The 21,770-nt window shown below is 41.7% G+C and overlaps 1 protein-coding gene across 3 annotated transcripts in view; it reads right to left on the bottom strand.

Moving 5' to 3' along the window:
* Window positions 1-21,770, bottom strand: part of LOC135492178 (scoloptoxin SSD14-like) — a 309,652-nt gene that overhangs the window by 249,471 nt on the left and 38,411 nt on the right. For all 3 annotated transcript variants that reach the window (XM_064778427.1, XM_064778429.1, XM_064778428.1), the window contains exon 2: window positions 12,525-12,675. In XM_064778427.1, coding sequence (XP_064634497.1) covers window positions 12,525-12,643 — 119 coding nt within the window. In that variant the 5' untranslated portion in view covers window positions 12,644-12,675. The remainder of the gene's footprint in view (window positions 1-12,524; window positions 12,676-21,770) is intronic.

The following is a 21,770-nucleotide window of genomic DNA, read 5'->3' as shown; positions in this document are numbered from 1 at the left end:
ACTTCCATGGTGTGCACTGATGAGAACCTGAAGAAAAAAAATACAAGTTAGAATTATGGAGAAAATAAATCGACCCCTCCATCAACAAATAAACCTACACCGCTATTTGCGGGGAGGACATACTAGATAAAACACTATAGGGGCCTACGCCGGCTCTCAGACCCTGGACGTGAAAAAAATCGATACTACCAGGCCTAGTACAATACTAGCACGTGGACAATCAAGCAAATCCGTCCTAAAACCTCCCTAAAAGTAGAAATATAATCTGCAAAAGCGAGGAGAACTAACAGAGAGAATATTCACCTAAACACCATCATGGATTATCCGATGAAAACGAGCGTAAATATAGAGAATTTCTGCTATTCCGTCCTGAAAGCGGGTATTCGAAAACCCTGGATCAACAAACACTGGACTGGACTGGACTGGACTGGACTATGACTCAGCGCCCTCCACCACCTGGATTTTTCTAAAAGTTATACAATTCCCACAACCCTGCCGAATCTCTTCCCGCCTAATTCCATCATCAACATCATGAACATGGCGTCACCCGAAAAGTCGCCCGGGTTTTATCGTAGATTTTACGATAATTGGCGACGACAGAATAGGTATGGTTATGTATTATGTAAACAGAAATATGTACAAGTGCCTGCTCTAGACATCTGAGTGATTTGTGGGTCTTGACACGCCATTAACATGATGAAATTGGCAGATGTGTGCCACCGGACCGGCCTGATAATATCGATAATTCATCGTAGTGTATCGCCTACACTGATACCACAAGCTGGGATATACGATTAAACATACTTGGGGTAAAACCCATCGGGTCAACAAGACTAACGTCTTCTCTATTTTTCGTAACCCCGACGAGGTTATTTGTCCTGTAGCTGGCCTTGTTCGCTATTTTCAAATTGCTGGTGAATTGGCCATTGATATATCGAGTGGTTTTGTATTTCGTCCTGTAAAACAAAAGTCAGTTCTTGATCAACCACTAGATACCAGGCGATCTATGCTCGACTCAAGAGCTATCTGACTGCATTGGGCATTTATGAAGGCAAGACCCCTCACAGTCTGCGATGATGTTGCGCCATCTCTCTGAATGCAATGTCGAAGATTGGCGACAACCGGACGCTCCCAACATCAAGCTTGATGAATCACGTTGGTTGGGCTTCGGTCTCAACAGCAAACCATTAATCAAGAGAAAAATAACGCAATCAGACGATGGCAGCGCAGGCCATGTCCAAATCCGCGTCAGATAGAACATGGAGCAGCATAGAAGCGCAGTATTTTCAGGAGTCCGAGCTTCAGAAAAACTAAGTCATGCGGCCGGTATTACTGCTCAATGTACTAGTCGAACGTCTCTCCTTATAATGTGGGTCTACCTGGCTAACTGTTTTTCAAGACTCCTAGAAGTATCTGTGGATCCAGCACTTAGTTGTAGAGCTTTCTTCTTACATTTACCTTTGTAGGTCACAAGGCACCAGTGGCAGGAAGGCAGTTGCATGGGAGGTCGACGAATGGTGGTTTTGTAACCTGTGATTGTCAACTGAGTGTCAACACTTTGTAGTATAAACGTTTATGTGCAAAGCCGAGAGTTCATGTTAACGTTAAAGGGAACTGGAACCGCCGAGCGATTTATTCAACTTTTCGACTTTCACCGCCCGAGAAAGTCAAACTTCCAACTTCCTATTCGAGGAAGGGAGGGGAGGGGTGGAGTGTTGGGTTATATCTCAGTTTTGGGAAGTTGTAGATCTAGAATTGGGGGTAAAGATATAACCCAAAAATGAGTCATAATTTTATGAATAAAAACTAGCGTTCGCTTTCTCTACCGATTTTGAAGCATTTGCTTGTACTCCTATGAATAAAACCGTAGCAAATGCTCGGAAATTTAAGTCTTTGCTACAAGTCAAAGCAAACGCTTTTTAGCCTCTAGAGTTTGCTTCGAAAGGGAGGAAATACTTGTCTTTCATATGAATAAAGCATAGCATATACTTTTTACTTGATAGGGAATGCTTCGATTTTTCAAGGTTGCTCCTGAGGTGGCTAGAAAATTGAAGTAAGAGGTTTGTCATCTTCCGAATGGCTGATTTGATGCGTTTTGGTCACAAAAATTGCATTTCCCATGAAAGCCATGTCATGTAGATACATATCATTCATTGAATCGTTTTTATCAGGCCACATGTAGCGGAGGTCATAGCATTTGACAATTTATTCGGAAGACACTCTAGATGGAGCTTTGAGCACGAAAGACCAAAATGTTAAGTGTTACTTCATAATCTGCGAGAACTCAGGTTTCGGCCGGCGAGTCAAACCAGTCCAGTCACAACCTAGGGACAGCCAGTAAATGCAGTCTGGATTATATCAATTCATGTGAAAAACAAGTTCAGTCGATGCATGGTCACCACCTTGAGGCAAGCAGTAAAGGCAGTTTGGACATTTGCATCAACTCCTTTGAAGTTTACAGCTCTTTTAAAGTGCAGGTTGAGATAGAAGTCACACGGAATGTACTCTACGGTGGTGTCCTCTAGGACCGCATATGAATATCAGTATATCCATACGTGTGTGGTACGTCTTTGCCATGTGCACATTCACGGACAAAGGTCACTTCGCACGATGGGCGAGGAAATTTGAAAATTATCCGAGAAGCTTGGCCAAGTGCTTGAAACGGTATCAGGTTTGAGTAATGGACATTCTGAGTTATCTGAAAGACTCGATGGTTTTGAGGCCGGACGTTCGGAGGCCCCATATTTTGACGAGTTTGTCGACGGCCACGCCCAGCAACGGCCGATTGATACTCCAGTGCATGCATACAGTGTTGGTCCCACTTCGACTGGCACGAACGGCGCCGGCAGTGAAGCTGACCTGCAGTGGGAATTTGAGGTGCTCAAGGACTCTTTGGTGAAAGTTAAGTTGCCGAACGAACTAAAGGTGTTCGATTCAAAAAGGCATCAAAGCAGAGGCACAGACGGCCCTCAACATTTTGAGTGAGAACGCTCGATACACAGAAACCGCACTGCAGTGGTTTAGTACACATACGTCAGATGGCGCTATAGGCGACCATGGTGTAAAACTGTGAAGAGGACATGCAGTAGTTTCTGATTTTATTGGCTCAGATAAATTTCCTACAAGGCGAGTACGCGGGATTAGTGGTGAAGAGCACCTTTGACGATAACACATCAAAACGCTTTAGAAAAACGTTACTACATTTTCGGGCCAATCTCTGGCTAACCTCCGTAACGCAGCTGAGATAACGGCTATCCAAACCAGGTCGCAGCGGAGCGGATACGCCCAACGTGGTTCGTGGGGTGGTCGTCAGAATTTTGGTGAAAGAGGCCGTGGTGGCAGTGGCCGTGGCTCCAGAGGCGGTTATTCGGGTAATTCGTGGTCTGGTCAGTACTACAGAAATTCGCAGGACAGTGGCTACAACTCCTTTGGACGTAACCGGTCGTTTCCTATAAACCGATGCAATAATGAGACACAGTATAGCTTGAGCACTGTGCTGTGTGATGTGTCTGCCGACGGTTTGCAGCTGGCAGTATTCGTGAAGGTATCTCCACGTGGAGAGCTATTGGCGCATCAGAAACAGTGCTTGAGTGGATAACGAAAGGTGTGCGTGTTCCATTTTGGACAGAACCGGAGCCATTTCATTTTCGAAAGAAACATTTCTCAGCCCGAGAGGCCCTGTTTATTGATAAAGAGATCAGCGAACTTTTGACATCGAGGGCTATCAAACATTGTGATAGTAAGCCCCTTGGTGTGGCTCCGTTGCAGGTAGTACCTAAGAAAGGGGGTAAGTTTAGACTTATTGTGGACCTGAGACATTTGAACGGAAGCGTTGAGACGCCCTCCTTTGTACATGAGGACATTAATACAGTGTTAAAACAGGTTGAACCAGGAGATCACCTGGTTACTATTGATATCAAATCTGGGTTCCACCATGTGCCTATTGCAGAAAGCAGTCAAAGGTTTTAAGGTATTGGCTAATATGAATAAAAAAAAGTATTTACTTCCCAGTAAATACTTGGAGGTTATGCAGTACTTACTATAAGCAAAAGGTAATGCTTGGTTCGGTATCAATAAAGCAAATCTTTTACTTGACAAGCTTTGCTAAAATCTTGGAAGCATATACTATACCGATGTCACATTTCATATGACACACTCATGAGGTAAGTGCGGTTTCCGAGCTTATTTCCTGTTACATAAATTGGCCTTGGGTGAAAAACCATTGTATTATGTATAGTGTCGAATTCGGAGATCCGCGTCATCATCATCCTCATCACCTTTGTCATCATCGTCATCCTGAGCATCGATGAAGTCGTCATCCCTATCATTTAGGTATTTGGCAGCATTGTGAAGTACGCAGCATACTACAACTACACTTGGTACTTTTGGAATTCGTAGCCTGACCTGTCCCAGCAAAATCGGAAATCTCTTTTTCAGTTGCCCGAAACATCTCTCTATTACGGCCCTTTCCTTTTTATGTATCCGGTTGAAGGTTCTCTCATGTGGCTGCACTGGATTACCGTAGGGCGTCATAGGCCATGGTGCTATGCCATATCCTTCATCCCCAAGAAGATGTCCATCACCCCGAGTATTTGCCATGAAGTGACCTACATCCGAATTTTTCCAAATTCTACTGTCATGAACTGATCCTGGCCAGTTTGTGTCAATGCTGGTGAATCTTTCCTGGGCATCACAGGATGCTTGCACATTAATGGAGGCAACACCTTTACGATTAATATATTCATCTCCATATCCGCGTCTTCCCCATGGCTTGCAAATTTTCACGTGTGTGCAGTCAAGGGCGCCAATTGCACCGGCATCTCGAAATTTTCCTGCCACAGTTGCTGCGAAATTCTAATGTCCGCCAGTGTACTCGGAAATTTAATCCATAAATTAGCTTTGGCCAAAATCTGTTTTAACACCTTGGAAAATGTTTTGCAAACAGTGGACTGATGAATTCCTTTATCCTCTGCAACACCACTCTGAAAACCGGGGTCCCCCACGTGTCGTAGAAAAACTTCCATTTGTTGCTTGACACTCAAACATCCACCTCGCGTTTCCGCTGTATCAAGTAGGAAATGTTCTGCCAACCAGAGGACATTCTCCTCCTCAAAACGATACAAACTCCTATATTTTTGAACCCGACATGTCCTTCTGGGTAAATACACTTTACGCTGTCTAGGAACCGCCATGAATTCGGCCATGGCTGATAGACGTCCGATGGCTACGAATTCCAAGCCACCAACTGAGCTACCTTGAAAATTGGAAGTATTTCCTTGCTAGTAAAAGGTACTTACTACATTTTATTCATAAGGATATGAGCAATTTCTTTTCTTGAAAGCAAATGCTAGACACTAAAAAGCATTTGCTTCTGCTATGAGTAGATACTTATAATATCTAGCATTTACTTTGGTTTTATTCATGTCAGTACAAGTAAATACTTCAAAATTACAAGTAAAAGCATATGCTTGGTTTTATTCATATTAGCCATTGAGTGGAAAGGTCATTTTTACACATGGTGTGTGTTACCTTTCGGGCTTAATGTAAGTCCATATGTTTTCATCAATATTCTAAGGCCAATTGTGACCTTTCTCAGGGATTTGGGGTGTAAGCTCGTTTTCTATGTTGATGACTATATTTTGAGTGCACAGCCGCACATCAATTGTGAGCACAGAAACATTTTGGTACAATTGTTGTATGATCTAGGTTGGTGTATTAACGTTGAGAAATCATTCTTGGAACCAGACACCCCCAACGATTTTCTAGGCTTTGTGAGAGCCACCCTGAATACTGACGGTAAAGTTTGAGTTACAATTCTTAGAGGGCGCATAACTGTTGCGTAATATTTACCGGCTACTGAAGACACGGGTGTCATGGTAGGAGAGATTAGTATTAGACGTCGGGACGGGCCGAGATTTGGAGTGGTGGCACGCGGCACTGACACGCCTAGAATGGCCGCGCAGTGCACAACCGCACCATAGATATGCAAATGACTACCGATGCGTCATCCATAGGCTGGGGTGCCACGTGTCAGGGACACCGCGTCTAGGGCTTATGGGATGCACAAAGAAGCCAGAAATCGTCAAATTACAGGGAATTGATGGCAATTTACCTGGAGCTGAAAAGTTTCGTGCAACTACTGAATCGCAAAATGCTACAGGTCTTGACGGACAATGTGTCCGCGGCAGCGTACATCAGCCTACAAGGTGGTCAAAGCGCGGATTTGACCACCATAGCCATAACCCTATGGCAATTTACAATCGAAAACGAGATTACCATTTCAGCGAAGTATTTAGCCGGCCGGCTCAACATCGAGGCAGACCGGTTGTCCAGGCTGGCACCACAATACGAGTGGAAACTGCATCCCGCGTTGTTCCGTTATCTCGATCAGGTGTGGGACCGTCACACAATCGACCGCTTCGCGTCGTTTCTGAACCACCACGTGTTACCGTAAAACAGCCTGTATGCAGATCCATGGACCGCGGGAATCGATGCATCGGCCCAGACCGATTGGGAACTCCACAACAACTTCGCCAACCCGCCATTTCGACTGTTGTCGCGCGTGCTGACGACCATCGCACAACAGAATGCAGTGGCGACGGTAATAGCGCCGGCGTGGCCGGGACAGGTTTGGTTCAGAAGACTCCGTCAGATGGCGATCGCGCCGCCAATTCACGTACCCCATCAGGCGGTAATAGCAACGAACCATTCGCAACCAGAACCGTTGGTGAACAGTCTTTGGAGACTTTATGCTTGGAGAGTGTGTGGCACGACCGTTTAGATGCGTTAAACTGGGACAGCAGTCCAATTCAACGCGCGCGCCGTATGACACACAAATAGACAAATTCGACCGATTTTGGAAGGACAGAGACATAACCTTACCACCCCCACCAGACCGCAGTATTTGCGGACTTCTCGTGCAGGATATGCGCAGCCTCTGAAAGGCCGGAATCCGTTTTGCGCATAACTTCCGCCGCGCTGGGTTACTTGTACCAAGGCTATGGATTTGAGAACCCCTTAGCAGGCTTTGAACTGAGGATGTTGCAACGTGGCATAGTGAAAGCGGGGACCAAACGACCAGCGCAGCATTCCAAGGTTATGCCGTGTTCCGCATTCAGCAGCTTGTTCAGAAGCTGGCAAGAAAACGCGCTACTGTCTGTTGAGAAACTACGGTTTAAGACAATAACGCTTTTCGCTCTTGTGTTCATGACGCATCCGTCGGATGTCGCGCCGAAGGGCATGTTGTTTAATAACGAGAAGGGCAGCTTTGAACAAATCCAACTCACTACAAGAGAGCAAGAGACACTGATTCGGTGCTAAGTATTAAGGAAGTTCATTGATATAATTGAGAATATTTCTACAGGGGTGATTGAGTGAGATGAAAACGATCGTTCAGCGCTAATGACAAGTTTACAGTGGTTTTCAGCAATTATTTTCAGTGGAAGTATATCCCATGAGCGGAAACCTGGGTGATTTTGAGTCATTCTTAGGTGTTTTGAACGCACATTGTGATGGAAGATTCTGGCCTGAATTCGCTATTCTGTTGATGGCAATTCGCCATTGGCGATTTCTCGGAGCTTTCGGATCATCCGCATAGTGCTGAAATTTCAGACACTGGAATTGATCAATTGCCGCCATCTTGGATATCGGCATCCAGAAATTCAGGTGTTTGATGATCCTACGTCATATACTGCGTCACCAGTTCAGACTGCAAGTATAATTCAGGCTGAATAAGTGCCACTTTCTCTCATTAAACGTTTTATTTTATCAATAGATAACAAAATATGATCTTTATGAAAAAAAAAGTCTATTTCTTTTAAGGGGATTTTATGGAGAAATATGAATGGAGCGTAGGGCAGGCAATGCCAATCTTGACAATAGTGGCGCTGATTTCATTCCTTACAAAACCTCTAGCAATTTCCTCCAAACGCCGTGAAAATCTGTTCCAAGTAAAGGAGATACCACTCGTGACGTCAGGTAACAAAATCGATTCAGTAGAACTCAACATTACTAAAATATCTCGTTGAAATGAGTATGAATGTCATATAAGTTGTCTGTTTATGCAAAAAAAATTACAAATTATGCACTAATTGCCTCTAATTAGACTTCTCTAACTATGCACTAATGGCTACGTAATGGGATACGCCACCCTCCAAGACTACGTGCTGCTTAGTTGCTTTGAATTGGTTTGACCGGATATTCTAAAATGTGAGTCAGAAATAGCCGGAATAAGCCGGAATAGCGAACGTGTAGTTCCATTTTCGCGAATCATGTAGCCTTACGCCAAAACTGCAACAAAAATTGTTCTAAAAACTCTCTTTTATTTTATTTTCGTTCTTTTTCACAACGTATGGGTGAACTATGATGCAACAAAGTTTTTTGCTTTCATTACTAGAAAATGCCTGAATTCTTTCATTTTGAAGATTAGTTTTAGCTCGCTTCAGGTGATTGTTTTTTCAGACAGCTGGTGACCTTTGAGAACACCCCTCATAGTCAGCAATGCAGTCAGTCAGGGTCTTTATGGCCAACTCAGCTCATACATGAAGGATTGGGGGTCTTTATCAGAGGTTATGGAAGAGATTAAAAAAATAACATAAAAATCCGAAGCAGAAATGTGCATTTGTCATGACTATCGAACACACTCTACGGAATTGCAAGTGCGAAAAAATTATGGTCATAAAGCACAGTTCATGAGCCCATTTGAATTTTTTGAAAAGGCACATGAAATAAAAAAAGTGATTTTTGGACCTTTTTTAAAATGTTTGTTTCATAATGAAGGGATGGAATTAGGTGCATCCAAATACAAGATATATATGACAAACTAAATATACCATACTCTGCTGAAAACCACATTCAAATATATTATTTTATCCCTGTGATATTAAAAAAAAACCGGTGGACATGTACTTTCTGGAAGGAATATTCATGTACATAACTAAAGAAAATATCTGGCCTGGTCTACATTTATGAAATATGGAAAGTAGATTTTATAAACTCTTCAATAAAAGCCTCGTCAGGGCCAATTCTGTGCTCCCATTATTATAGGTAGGGTAGTGGAGGAGAGATCGAAGAGAGTTAACAACTCCGCCGGCAGGGCCGCGGGCTCTCTCGCTCTCTTCTCCCCAACCTCGTTAAAAATTGAATCTACTGGGGAAACACCCACTTTTAAAATACGCCCCAGCAATAGATCTGGACAGAAGAGTACGATAAAAACTTGAGCAGGTGGATTAAACCAGTACCATTCGTCTAACAGATAAGAAGATGAAATGGTTCAGCGGCCATGTACTCACCTCGGGTAATGTAATGCATGTCATTTGCAGTGGATATATGGGGAGAACAGTTTCTGGCTAGTTTCACAAGTTTTTATTCAATCGAATAATATTATTTTTCTCGGCTCAGTGGCACAAAAAACATTACCGGTACCATCTAAGTATAGCATTTTGGTTTTAAGTTGACTGAATTTCAGAGTTATTGAAGAGTGTACATGTCACATGGAAATTGGTAGACATCTGTTCAACAGTTTAGGATAAAACTTCATTGAATTTTCAAGATGGCGGCCTGGCGGCCATATTTTTCATGTGATTTGACTGAAAATTAGGGATATTGATAAGAGTACATACATACAGTAATCACATGAAGGTTGGTTGCAATCCGATCCATTACTTTCGGAGAAATAGGACTTTGTTTAATTTTTAAGATGGCCACCTGGCGGCCATATTTGAAGTAAGAGCAGGACAAATATTTGGGGTAGAATACAGGGTCCTTAGATATATGTCCTCTTAAGTTTAGAACCTTCTAGATCAAATATAAACGAAAAGTGCCACCTATCGGTGATTTAGTGAACTTTGACCTCTGTGACCATGAAACGTAGGTCAAATCGAAAACTCGGGTGATATGTCATTTAACCTTATTAGATACACCCAACATAAAAATTTCATCACTCTACGTACAACCATTAGCTCAGAAAAAGGTAAAAAATCCAAATTTCCAAAATGGCCGCCTGGAGGTCGGAAAGAAGGTCATATCGCGAAAATGAAAAACAACTCTGGGCATATTGCCCAAAGCTACCATCACACTAAGTTTTAGCCCTCTAGCCCGCGATGATGAAACGTGCTCCGCTAACGGACGACGATACGACGGACGCCACGGTATCGTATAAGCTCCCCAGAGGTGAGCTAAAAACCATGTTTTTTTCATTGAAACAGGTTTTTATGGAAAAAAAACATGGTTTCTCCCATATAACTAGGTAACATGAGACAAGACCACTAATGAATATTCATAGGTTAGAGGGTCGAGGCCTATCAATTAGACGAGTGCATGTTTTTAACTCTCAAGTACATATTTGGAGAGATATTGAAAAAATATTTGTTGTGGCAAGTCTACAGATATAAAGAAATTATTTGATGAAAAAATTAATTTCGAATTTTGCTAATTGGGTAATAGGGGGCGTGTTTTGAGTTTTTTCTGCCAGTTGGCTGAAAAGAGTGGAAATATCAAAATCTGTCTAATTTGTCGATTATCAAAGAATTTCCGTGGTCAACTACCAGTTTATTTTTCACCATTTACTTGCCCGACCGTCCGGAATATCGTATCAAAATTTCAGATTCACAACCCCACGCAGTATTTGATGCGTCGCGGTCAAACATTGACAATTTAACTGCTAAAAGGCTTAAAAAATCAATTGTGGTCTTGTCTCCGGAGATTTACACTACATTTTGGGTCAATTTAGTGAAAAATTTGAATGTGCTCAAATCACTCTGATTCATTTAGAATATTGTATTGCTGATGATTTAAGGTCAAAACAAGCTAAAATAATGAGAAAAAAACTTAATTTGACCCCAATATGAGCCAACCTAGCCCCGGTCTAAGTTCGGTTTCATTTTTACAAGTCTTGTTGTGTTGCCATTCATTTTGTAATTTCTTTGAAACGACTTAGGCCTTGATTCTGAAAGTTGTGCCCTAAGCAGCAAAGATATTCCTAAATCACATCCTAAATTTTCAGCTCCATAGCTTGCTTATTCTGGCCAGTGCTGGTCTTTGAATTTGGTGCTGTTGGCTGCAAAATCATGACTTTTTGTCGATTTTGTCCTCTTTCGTCGCTTTTGGCACAGTGTACCACTCTTGGAAATGTCTCTCATTTCTCCAAAAATGTCCAGATATCACTTTCTTTTGTTGGAGAGTTGTGGGATGTCTTCTACATTAGTTTGAAAAAATTCTCAAAATGTTAACCCCTGAAATCTACCTTCATTGAGACAAGACCACTAATGAATATTCATAGGTTGGAGGGTCGAAGCCTATCAATCAGACGAGTGCATGTTTTTAACTCTCAAGTACATATTTGGAAAGATATTGTACAAATATTTGCTGTGGCAAGTCTACAGATATAAAGAAATTATTTGATGAAAAAATTAATTTCGAATTTTGCTAATTGGGTAATAGTGTTTTGAGTTTTTTCTGCCAGTTGGCTGAAAAGAGTGGAAATATCAAAGTCTGTCTAATTTGTCGATTATCAAAAAATTTCCGTGGTCAACTACCAGTTTATTTTTCATCATTTACTTGCCCGACCGTCCGGAATATCGTATCAAAATTTCAGATTCACAACCCCACGCAGTATTTGATGCGTCGCGGTCAAACATTGACAATTTAACTGCTAAAAGGCTTAAAAAATCACATGGAAAAAAACATAGTTTTTATCTTGTTTGAAACTTGGTTTTAAAGAGAGAACATGAAACTTATACTTTTTCGAAGAAGATTAAGTTATTTTTAAAAACCTAGTTTTCTTGAAAGAAAACCTAGTTTTCTTCCATATAACCTAGTTTTATTGAAGAAAACGTGGTTTTCTTTCATAAAAACATGGTTTTCTTGAAAAAAATGTGGTTTTCTTCCATGAAACAGTTTTGAAAGAAGAAAAATCGTGTTTCTTGCATAAAACTAGGTTTCTTAGTTATTGGCCGAACGGCTTGCCATTAAAATGTACCATCTCAAACAATAAAAGTTATGGGGCCATGCTTCTGCTTGACGCTAGCGCCACCTGGATTACCTAAACACGTGAATTGTGCAGCCCATATTTTATGTCACGCAGACATAGGATGCAGCTTTGATATCTTAACTTCTAATAAAAAAAAAAACCGTTGGCATATCATCTAGAGAATGTCATACCAAAAGGTTTTACAACGTATAAATTGCTCTCAGGTGAAACAAATATTTCAGTTTCCATTTTTCCTCTTGAACGATCCTACCCCGTTCCTCTGCCGTAGTTTCCGTGCTTTCTGTCTTCAGGGCTCAAGAGAGGTATGAATCATGCTGATCTGCCACCAGTGCGTAATCAGATGAACTAAAATAACTGCATATAGCAACTACTTTTGTGGGAACTTTATAATTATTTGATGTATCGCCTTAATCGTCATGACAAAATATTTTCACGCTGCCTATAAGTTGTTACCACGAAAAAGTACTTTTTTATCTGGCTCAAGCCCTATGACAAATAACTGGAACGGTGTATCTGGCTCCCTAGTTCCACCTACCCTGTTCCTCTCCCGTACTTTCCGTCCTTTCTGTCCTCAGGGCTCATCTCAACTTTGCTGTCGCCCATAAGAGGGGTAGCACTTGAGTCTGAATCGTAATCCGGCCTTTTCCAAAACATTTTTTGAAGGTTGACGTAGAATTTTCAACAACCTGGTGATCAAAAATGGAAGATGTGAAGGTTTATTGATCCATTACAGTTTATAACAATATCAACTCGATCAGAGTTGGGCGTGGATATCGGATGGTTTATTTATTAACTTTCCATGTCACACCTTCATATGGTTGTTTCCTTTTTAACTGATAAACTCGTATATGGCGTACTTTTAAAGCGTTTTGAACTTCACGGCCAGTCTCGTTAGCCCTTAAAGAAGAGGAAGAATAACAATTATTCTTTAGTTGAGTAAAATCAATAAGAAGACGAAGAAGAAGAAATATTTTTTCAGCGGAGAAAAATCAATAGTCTTTCCCAGCGTGTTGGCTGGAGAAGCCTAACAATAGATTTCATGCAAATTACGTTATCACCATCACTGAGATAAAAAAAACGATGACATTTTTGTTCATATGCCCCAAATGATACGTGAGAAATGTCATTGAAAAACTCTGAACTATTTGGGGTCCAAAGGTCAGAAGAAGAAGAAGTAGAAGAAAATATTTTTTTAGTAGAGTTAACTCAAGGGAACCCTAATGATATCATAATACAAAAGCTGATATTAATTACGTAACTGAAAAAATCAAACCCAACACGCACAGCTCCAACATATCACCTGGCATCTCTGAAAGTTGCAGTGCTCTCTGCCAAGTTGGAGGAGTTTCCAGAAACGGATGAGTTGTCAAGAAGCGATTTTTGTGCATTTAATAAACCTAAAACAAAAGTGCTCATTATCTCATGAATAAAACAAAATATGAATAACGCAAAATATCAAAATATTGTTTGATAAGAAAGTTGCTGAAAATCATCTTATCCACCTTCCCTGAAAAATGCATGACAATAGGAATGACAATTAGTGAATTGCGATCTAACAAGCCAACAAGAGGCCCAAGGGCCTTGCGCTCAGCTGGATGACCTAATAACATAGGACTGAGGGTGTAAAGTAGTAAATATCGGCTTTATACTACTGTTTGAAGGTCAAGAGAATACGTCATACCACTAAAATTTCCAAACAGAGCTGCCATCGTGATAAAATATGACTGAACTAATCAGCCATGGTATGTAAATATTACAGGAGGCAACGGAATATATCCCTCGTTCAGTATGTTGTATCGGTAGCTTTACAGAAAAGAAGTGTCAGAGAGGATGAGACTTCTCCATGGACAACTGTGGTATGTCCAGGCTGAGTTGTACAGCACAAGGATACAAAATGCCGCCTGTAATTGAGAGGTATCCTGATTTAACAGAGGTCAAAATAAATAGAAATGACCAGTTTGGGACTAACACCACTGTCTTTTTTTTTAAAGGTTACAGGAGTCAACAAAATTAATTTTATTGAGAGAAATTGACCTGTCCTGCAGGTGGTTGGAATTTACAATACAAAGGGTCATGACTTTGTGCTCTACTGCGTATCCCTAGTGAGTCGATCTATCCTTGGCGCAGACAGGTTCAAATTGGCTACATCTTGAATAGATTGAATTGCGATGAAAATCTAATGCAATAAAGGAGCAATATCGAAGAGACAAATTAATCAAACCAATTGTCCACAGACTCGGACCCTGAAATGGCGTGATATGTATGCGTGCATATAAAAGTATATCAATTGGTCCGATAGAGATGATGAGGCAATGTCAATATGCCTTGTTCCTTAGTCAGCAATATGCCCCTTTTTATACGGAGAAGGAGAACCCAGATAGGCCTTCACATGTCGGCTCCCAAATGGCTCGAACCAACTGTACTATCACTACTATAAATTTAAAATGCGTGCTCCTCCTACATGTAGCAATGTCTCGGCCAAAAAGGCACTTAGTCGACAGGCAAGCTAGAAGTTCAGCACTGTGAGGAGCTCCTTGACCTTGGTAAGGCCATGTCAGGTTCCGCGCGCCTCTTCAGATACATCAAGTATTGAAAGCTGTGGTGAGCACATAAAAAGACCATGGTCACCTTAATTTGAAAATCCCTTCATAATCAAGGGCTACCTCTGACTAAAACAGCACCCATAAACAATTGACCACCAATTTGACCCCAGCTCCTAACTGCGGGAAAACCCAAGTCCAGCAACCAAAAGTACCAAAAATACATTTTTGTTTACATCTGAACGGCACACATGCGTTTGTTTACAATTTCATTTCCCGCGAAATCTCGAAAATCAGGTGACCTGCAATCGTGGATTGAAAATAACATTAACCTGGGTTCAGCAGGTCAGCAGGTATAGACTACCGGCTGTTCCAATCATCCCCCTACAGCCAGCTGTTCGAAAGGTAATGTTATTCACCCAACAGGGAGTGCAGGTAATTGATTAAGCCCCTGCATAACTTAACAGCAATGGCTTGGCTTCTGTGAGTGGTACTGAGAATTGATATTTTCCGGTTATGATAACACAACACAATCTTCATGATCATGATCTTTCTCAAACTAACTGAATGACCTAATCGCCTTGGACGCACAACCACATATCAATCCGCCCTGACGATCAACAACAAAGTTTTCGTGCTTTTAGCTGTCAACATCAATGGCTATAATATACTCCTGCAGAATAGTAGAACTAATAGAACTAATTTCCGAAGTTTCCAATAGTTTGAACACAAATCAGAACATCAGCCATCAGCTGGACTCAGATCTGCATAAATTACGATAAATGATGAGGTCGTCGCTTCAATTTCGCAAAGAAAGTTGACTCCATTCGAAGGTTGTTTTGACCAAATTCCGTTGAACTCCTCGTTATGAGGGCATTTGAACACATTCTCGTTGATCTTTTCTATAAACGTGTGAAGTTTCGTACCAAAATACATTTCAGTACAGGCTTAAATAAGAAAATTTGTCACTTACAAATCATCGCTCCGGTAGAAATAAAAAGGTCACCGCCATTTTCTTGATGATAGTTCTCCAGGTAACCTCGGCGGGAAATTTAAAGCGGAATCATCCGGGGTCAAACAACAGTTTTGCTCACTACCACCAACTGGTGATATAAATCGACACTAATCTATTTTATATCAAAACTTCTGTATCATGAAGACCTTTTCAACTTTATTTCAAGCTTTTATCTGCTGAAATAAGCGTCAAAAAATAGTTTTTTCATTTACGCATTTTGCCCACTTGGGAGCTGAATTTGAGTCGAATCTGAATTTGAGTCAAATTTTTTCCGTAAGCAACATTTTCTGCGGTGTTTATAAGCAAGACTAGATTTGAAGTGCCTCGGTTGTATGATTACAAAATGCCCAACTTTGTCTACAGATGGCTAGATGGAAGGATGGAAGGACGGACACCAATGGAATAGCTATTTGACGAGCTCCGCTGACTTTGTCAGCTGAGCTAAAAACAAATGAAGTTCATTATAATGCAAAATAGCTAAGTAACTTAAATAATCAAACCCAAATGCACAACTTCAAAGTATCACCTCTCATCCCTGAAAGTTGCAGTGCTCACCGCCAAGCGGTTAGGCCTACGGAGAAGTTGCATGGAAAATATTTTTGTCAGTTTGAGATTACCTCACACTCTCGGTCTTCGGGATCGGTACTATACTCTTTTTACCCACACCCATTAAAATTCGTATAGTCCCTCTGCCACAGTTTGATATTACGCACACTGATCTAGTTTGTATAGTGCGCTGCTTGTAACATGGTTTGAATAACCTTCTTGTTAGGTTTGGAAAAACATATTTTAAGGATGTTGTGTCCATTACACTATGCCATGGAGTGTATTTGTGTCTAACAGTTGTGTCATAAAGATACAAATTTCAACATTGATCGGCGCAGTCACGGGCGCTCAGTGTTGCTGTGATCCGAGAAGGCGTGATCAGGTGACAACACGACCTATCACGCACGAAGAGGCCCCACTTCGAACATGTTTTGTGAATTCATGCATATTTCTCGCATGAATATACTGTCTTTTCCCACATAACCGAGCGCCAGGAAAATGGCTCGAAAATGACCAAGTCCAGAAACATGGCAGTCTGTAGTTTTTTACCGGTGGACTGCAAACATTCAATATGACAGCCAATTATAGTGATCAATGGTTATAGGAAGAATTCAATAACGCCTGGTTGAGGCCAGGGCAAGTAATCCCTGTAGTCAGGGTGATGATTATTGAAGTTACGTAAGTCTATTACAAGTCCATGTAAATGGTTGAACAATCCAACTTCTTTGACCAAAATTGTTGTAGGTTTGTCATGACTGCAACCAAAACATTGTGCGTGTCTGACTGTTCAGAAAGTAATGTAAATGTTCATACTTGTGGTTTGCTTTTCCAGGTAACTGGTAGTCCACAGGGTTGGGCCCGACACCAATCGCTAATCGAGTGGTTGCAGGCCCTGATTGTGCCATTTGTAGGCTTAGCAGGGGTCGCGTTCCTGTTAACTTTAGACAGAGAATAGGACAGACACTTTTATCCTAGGACGATGTACTTCGCAGCTGCAGCCCTTGGACTTGACCGTAAACAGGAGCTTCAAGTGTCACCTGAGGACCATTTGGAAAGTGTGGATAATCTGCCACACCGATGATCAAGGACAGTGTGAGCGGATCACCAGGCGGGAAGTGGTCAGGATTATCAGCCTCGGCTGGGAAAGGGTCACACAACAGACGATTATGAACGGTTGGAGAGACAACGGCCTAGTTCCTGAGGACGATGACGAAGTCGGGGAGGGTGTAGAGATGGTAAATGATGAGGTTGAGCAGTTTGTTGAGAGGATTGAGTTTTCGGAAGGAGAAGAGGATGATGATGTTATTGATGATGACGTGTAAACCCCGTTTGGATAATACAATTGATTGGTAAATTGAGAAGTAAATCTGTGATCTTCTATAATTTCTTCGTTGATAGCAAGACTTCTTTATTGGGGTATTCTGCAGACCCATGAAGCTGGCTTTATCATAGACCCCAGATTAAAAATTCTGGTCAACCTACACTATAGGCATAAAATGAGGACGTTGATTATATAGTATTCATTCATTCAGTACAGGACTACCCCATGTCAATGTTCATGTCTTTTATCCACTTACGTGGAAGGCATTGGTATTGCCCACAAAAAGGGAATCAATTATCAGCTGGGGCTGTTCTTTTTAATGTTCGTCTGCCACCAGTAAATTCGGCCTATTCATTTGGACTTAGTCATTTTACGATTCAGCCGCGCTCGGTTAAGTGGGAGAAGACAGTATTTTCTCAGCCATGTGACCTTCCTCGGCGTCGCTCAGGCAATGAAAAACTTCTTTTTGTATTGTTTTTAGTTTTATGAATGGATCGTATTCTTGTAAAATTGGACGAAAAAATTGAAACGATCCCTCGTCTTCAATTTTGAAAAAGTAGAACGCGCAATGATATGACCTGCATGCGTATCCAACCTTAGAAACGTCCCATTATGACCATTGTTGCCAGTCGATTGTTCCCATCGTTGAAAGGTGGCTGGGGAACCAACTGCGGCAGAGTCAGTAGGTCGAGTGAGACTTGGCAACGATCGTCACCATTGACTACGCTTGGAGAATGAGATTACCTAAAACAAAGAGCTCATTATCTCATGAACGAAGCAAACATCAATACATTGCCTGGAATAAAAGATGTTTCAAAGCGTCTCATCAACCTTTCCTAAATATGGCACAACGATAGCATTGATAATAAGCGACCAACAAGCTGACGAGGTAAAATACAATGGAGCTCATTATTATGCAAATTAGTTACATAAATGAACAGCATATCTTCCCTGAAAATTTCATTGCTATCCACCAAGCGGTTACGGAGAACAAAATACGCCATTATCACATGAACAAAGCAATTGCTTTGCCTCAAATGAAAGTTGTTGTTAATCATCTGAATCACCTTTCCTAAAAATTGCAAGACGATATAGCTTTAATCACTATACATAATGCGATCGAGGCGAATCGCAATGTATGCCCCCGCTCCGTGGAAACCAGAGATGTTATAGTCTGTCACTAAACTGGTTCGGAAGTTATAGGGTGGAAAAGAAAGATGGAAGCCTGGCAGCCATATTGGATTTCGCGTCGGGTCATAAATCGATAGGAAAGCACTGGGCCATCACATCATAGAAGGTTCAGGTCTTTCACTGACTAAGTTGCCGAGTTATTGGGAGGATTGCGAAAAACAAATGTGGCGGCCTGGTGGCCATGCTGGTTTTTGGGTTAGGTCCAAAATCGATTTTGAACCTCCCCTACCAAAAGGCCATCCCCCAGCATAAGTTTCAGGCCTGTCACGCACTCGGTTTTCGAGTAATTGGGCGGAATGCGAAAAACAAAGCTGTCGGCCTGGCCGCCATCTTGCATATGTTGTCGATAGAGAACAATCACACCAGGGAAGTTTCATTCAATCGAGTTATGGGTGGGAATGCGAAAAACCTGGCGGCCATTTTGGATTTGGGCTGGGGACCAAAATCAATGGCCTTCATGCCACACAATTTGCCAGTCCGCCAGACGAGCGATTATTGATGTTATTGAGCGGAATAGAGTGCAGACGCGAAAACCAACTGAGAACATAATCCTCCTCCCATCTAAACTTCTTTGAGCAAGGGGATAAGGGCTTGTGGTATTCGACTCGATGACTCGACGACGCGATGACTCGGTGACGCGATCAAGTTGGAATTTTTTTAAAGAATATCACTGCTTGGACTGTAATTTATACATAGAATCATAAGTGGAGGAAAATAAAAAAGAACCGATCATTACCAACCCCTTTCCAGCTGTTTTCACCGTATCTAATCCGACCATTTTTCGTTTCCCACAAGTTCGCATTTTTGATAAAACCATGCGCCATGTTGCTGTGCAAGCCACTGGTATCTTACCGTAAATACAGCTAAATACACCTAAATATAGCTGGTTCTGATCAACCTCCTACCAAGGTTCTTTACAAGCAGAAATTCCAATGTTAAAATGACACGCGAGTTCCTGGAGACAAGGTTGGCTCTGGATATCCGTTCAGCACGGCAGAAGTGGAAATGTCCAAACCAGCATCACCAAATGAGAAAACACACGATTATCGGACATCCCCCCGGACATTGTCTCTTCCGAGGACAACTCCTCTTCGGCATAAAAGCAAAATAAAACAGAAGTCCCAGTGAAGGATTCGAACCCACGGCCAAAAGATGTCTCCAGATCGGCGAAGAAGAAGTGACCGCCAAGTGAGGCCACACATCAGCAAACACCAGCTGCCAATGATCATGCAGCCAATCGAACTCCGAGAATTATTTTAAGTGTCAGTTTAGTTTGGGAATTATAAATCCTCGTATGACATCTTTCCCCTAAGGGCATCTCCAACCAGGACATGTCCATATCTGGGGATATGCCCTAAGGGGCAATATTAAAATGTCCTATAGGGGCTGATGTCTTGGGGGGGGGGGGGGGCAGATGTCAAGGGACGGAAGAGGGACTGAGTGACTGAGTCTAAAAAACTGCACATGTGCGAAATTCCGATTGTTGACAGACTACCACATGACATCTGACATTGGCCACTAGAAGCTTGTGTGTCAATTAAATCCCCGGTCATTTTGCATGCTATGAAACTTCCGCGAGTCCTTTAAATATCAAAATCAACCGCGGGGACCAATCTTCAGTGGCCATGGCTGGGGGGGGGGGGGGGGGGGGGGGGAGGGGCACATCCTTCCACATACCGTAGCTGGGTATGGGAAGGCCGAGCTAAAACCTCTGCTATTGGAGCGGTAGCCCGGAGACCAGGATCATGGGATTCCGTATTTTAGCAAAATCCATAGCAACGATCGCGTCATCGAGCCATCCCGTCGTCGAGTCATCGAGTCGAATACCACAAGCCGATCATAAGCGAGTTACAAGCTCACCAGGGAAAACAATGGCGCTCGTTGTTATGCAAATTAGTTACATAACTGTAAAAATCAACTGACATGCATATCTTCAACATATCACCTATCATCCCTGAAAGCTTCAGTGCTCTCCGCCGAGCGGTCACGGAGGAGATATCCGGAATCTTTTTGTCAAGATTTCGCCAAAATCAGCCATAAAACAATAGATTTCATACCTATTACGTAATAAATGATAAAGGACTAGAGGCCTGACAGCCTGATATCTTCGCTGGTTGTGTGAGTAGGCCTATGGTTTAAGTATTACATGTGCATACACAGCCGGAAAGTACACTTGGGGATGATATTCGATATATCGCCCACCACGAAAGCGAACCATTTTTATTTCATACCCAAATATTTTTAGTGGGCCGTTTTTTGTATAGTGTAGATTTTAGAATTTTCAGGGAAAACTGCTTTATGGGGAGGAAATTTTTTTCCCAAATATTCTTCTTGAATGCGATCAAGAGTTGAAAGTACTTATTTTTTTAAAAGTATTCCTGGTATATTCATCGAAATTCCTCTGGAAACTCGCAAAATTGCAATTAAATTTCCGCACTGATTCATTGGCATCGATCTTGGTTGCCACGGTTTTTCTACTCGATGCTTTCATTGACGTCCGCACTGAGACAACAGGTACGAGATCGTCAATGGACGTCATTTTGATGGGCAGGTGTCGGGGCCGTTGATCCACACACGTTCTGATCAACGGTGTAAATATAAGACTGAGTCATGAATATTCAATAATATCGAAGGAATGAATGAAGAAAACACTGAAATCAAGGTTCAAATGTAGAGAAAAACGCATACAAAATGTACAGTCGTTCCAGAAAGTAAATGTCCATATAGGTCTTTAAAAATATCATAGAGATAGAATAAGATAATAAAATTGAGTGCGGTTTTCAGCAGAGAATGGGATATTTAGTTGGTAATGTATCTGTTGTATTTGGACCCGGCTAATCCTATCTCTTCATTATGTAACAGGCAATTTAAAAAAATGTCCAAAAAGTGACTTTTTTATTTAATTTTGTTTTCGTTCTTTTCAACAATGTATGGATGAATTATGATGCAACAAAGGTTTTTTCGCTTTAGTTAGAAAATTCCTGCTAAATTCTTCATTTTGAAGACAAGTTTTAGCTCGCTAAAGGTGATTGTTTTTTTTTCAGATAACTGGTGACCTTTGACTGTATTTTAGCTCCACCCTCGAGTGTCTTGGTAACTCAACCAAGGTCCTCCGCCTCGGGTTCAATTCCTTAAACATAAAAGTCCGAAGCAAAAATGTGGACTGGT

Source organism: Lineus longissimus, chromosome 8 (assembly GCF_910592395.1).
Source record: "Lineus longissimus chromosome 8, tnLinLong1.2, whole genome shotgun sequence".
Lineage (NCBI taxonomy): Eukaryota > Metazoa > Nemertea > Pilidiophora > Heteronemertea > Lineidae > Lineus > Lineus longissimus.
This window is presented reverse-complemented; position numbering and strand designations above follow the sequence as displayed.